This window comes from Sciurus vulgaris (assembly GCF_902686455.1).
Source record: "Sciurus vulgaris genome assembly, chromosome: 1".
In the NCBI taxonomy this organism is placed as follows: Eukaryota; Metazoa; Chordata; class Mammalia; order Rodentia; family Sciuridae; genus Sciurus; species Sciurus vulgaris.
Genome location: NC_136461.1, coordinates 159,413,655 through 159,416,615, shown reverse-complemented (window position 1 = coordinate 159,416,615; position 2,961 = coordinate 159,413,655). Strand labels below are relative to the sequence as shown.

The 2,961-nt window shown below is 35.3% G+C and overlaps 1 protein-coding gene across 1 annotated transcript; it reads left to right on the top strand.

Annotated features, from left to right (window-relative positions):
- Nucleotides 1-1,788: 1,788 nt before the first annotated feature.
- Nucleotides 1,789-2,315, top strand: LOC306659629 (large ribosomal subunit protein eL29-like). Its single transcript, XM_079137281.1, has one exon. The coding sequence runs from the start codon at nt 1,830-1,832 to the stop codon at nt 2,298-2,300; it is 471 nt and encodes a 156-aa protein (XP_078993407.1). The 5' UTR covers nt 1,789-1,829; the 3' UTR covers nt 2,301-2,315.
- The last annotated feature ends 646 nt before the right edge of the window (nt 2,316-2,961 follow it).

The following is a 2,961-nucleotide window of genomic DNA, read 5'->3' as shown; positions in this document are numbered from 1 at the left end:
AATATTGAAAATGATTTTAATATTATAGCCTGAGTGAAAGAAAATGGTGATGATGACATTTACTTAAAAATAGGAAGCAGGAAATAGAACTGATTTGTTTGAAACATAACTATCTTAGCTCTTGAGACAGGGTCCACAAGATTTAATGTGACCATTCTAAGTGGTTTTAAGTTGTTTAAGAATATCCTGCCCTTTCATGCTTCCCTCTTTTTTTAGGTAAAACTCATTTTAATACTAACATGATAATAGGTTCATATTACATTAATTGAATCATTATGGAGCATTTTAATTATGATATCAATTAAAACTAGCAATATTCCATTATCTTGCATAGGTCTTTAATAATTATATAATCTTTTATGATTCTCATGGACTAAAATAAAATTTAATCAAATAGATGGCAAAATGCTAATCAAAATGGTCCTCCATTTTTGCTTCTGGAAAATTTTACAAAATTGGTCAAAAGTAACATTTCAGAATAAGATATTTAAATAAGAAAAAATATAAAAGCCCCCACTGTCATTATTCAGTGAGAATACCACAACAAACAAGATACAAAAAAGTGAGAAATACATATCCTAAGTCCATATACTTTCATCTAAACATCACAGGTAACATTTCATCATTCAAAAAGAAGTATATTGAGTACAAAAGTAACAAATCACTCTTCCCTTTGCAGTACTTAATGATCAAATATAAAAAGACTGAGACTTTTACAAAGAGTTTTCTCTCTCTGAGCTCAGGAAATCTGTCCACTCTTCTACGTTAGCACTAAGGAGCCTTGTCTACTTCAGATTCATATATGTTATTTATCAAGGAATGATGGTAATAGCCACAATAGCTATTTTTCCATGTATTCTTTTAAATATAATTCTGTTTTAAAATATGGCAAAATTATACATTTCAATAGAAAATGCTTTCTTAGTTTTTGGCTCTTGTTACCAGAGATAAAATGTGAGCATCACAACCTACATGCACACTTGACTACATAATTATTTTTTATAACTAGGATATAAACACATTCAATTATTCTGTCATCTTTGAGACTATATCGATACAACAGGTTTTCCAGTCTTCCTTTAAAAATGTTTTTCATCTACAAACATCTACCACAGGCTTAAGATATTTTCTTAGTCTTGTGGATGACTTTAATCTTAATATTGATTTGGAGTTGTGCCTTGATATGATTGAACATATACGAAGTATATTGATGCCCTGAGTGCAATCTGAATTTCAATTTTGATAGGATTTAGAACATAAGTACAGAGATACTTTTAAATTAATTTGTAAATATTTAGTCAATGCTTTCCTATTAAAAAAAAAAAAAAAAAAAAACCACTATAGAGAAACTGTCTTTAAGCTGCCCCCTGCCTAAGATATATCACTGTCTCTTATCTTCTGTCATTAGGTATATATTCTCAAAAACTGCTCAGAGACATTGGCCTATTGTTGCTCTAAGATATGCTTCCTTGGAGTGTTATGAATAATTTCTTTATAAATTAAGAACTAAGACAAAATAGACTACCTAACTTCCTTCCTTCCTTCCTTCCTTCCTTCCTTCCTTCCTTCCTTCCTTCCTTCCTTCCTTCCTTCCTTCCTTCCTTCCTTCCTTCCTTCCTTCCTTCCTCCCTCCCTCCCTCCCTTCCTTCCTTTCTTTCTTTCTTTCTTTTAGCACTGGGCTTCATTTTTTCCAGTTTTCCAGACTATTAGACATTCTTTGTGTTCACTTTTTCTTTTTCTATGCCTCTATTTGAATTCATTCTTCTATAATTAAAAATAGCACTCTTCCGGTCTCAACCGCTCTGGGAGCAGCGGCTTACGGTGCAGACATGGCCAAGTCCAAGAACGACACCACGCACAATCAATCCCGAAAATGGCACAGAAATGGAATCAAGAAACCCGGATCACAGAGATACGAATCTCTTAAGGGGGTAGACCCCAAGTTCCTGAGAAATATGCGTTTTGCCAAGAAGCACAACAAGAAGGGCCTGAAAAAGATGCAGGCAAACAACGCCAAGGCCATGAGTGCACGTGCTGAGGCTGTCAAAGCCCTGGTAAAGCCTAAGGAGGTTAAGCCCAAGATGCCAAAGGGTGCCACCCGCAAACTTGATCGCCTTGCCTTGCTTGCCCATCCCAAGCATGGGAAGCGTGCTCGTGCCCACATGGCCAGGGAACGCAGGCTCTGTCGGCCAAAGGCCAAAGCCCAAGCCAAGACCCAGGCTACAACTCCAGCTCCAGTATCAGCATCAGCTCCGGCTCCCGCCCCCAAGGGTGCCCAGGTCCCTGCAAAGGCTCCATAATAAAAACCTCTGTGAATGTGAGGACAGAAGGACTGGTGTGACCCCTGAGCCCCTATCTATGGGGACTGGGGTCCTCCTGTGCTGTTTGTATAAATAAATCCAGAGGCAGGAAAAAAAAAAATAGCAATTATAAACTGCTTTATGTTTCACATTTCTGCTTTCACTATATATATATTTTTTTTAATAAAGAAACTTTTATTTTTATAAAACTTTTTGACTGTTACATTTGTTGTACCATAATAATTAATGTGTATAATTGTCATAATTCTCTGCATTACATATATGTACTTAAATATGAATAACCTGAAGCTCACTTTCTTAATTTTATGTCACTAATTACATTTAAAAATAATCTTGTTTCTTAAGGAATAACAAAGCCAAGGTTTTAATTTACCAACTTCAGGAAGAAATGAAAATATCTCACTTAAAACAGACATATTGCATTTCAAATACTAAATCCACTTTTAATTAGTCATCTAAGTTTGGATTTGGACAGGACTGCAAAATCATATTTCACAAATTCCCAAACCTCCTTGGTTCTTAGTGTCTCAATTGGTTTCTCTCATCCAGCTCACCAACATAAATAAGAATTCCCCTCTTCAGACTAGTAATGTGTAAATGACATACTGATATTAGTTTGTGTGGTGTGTGAGAGATGTTA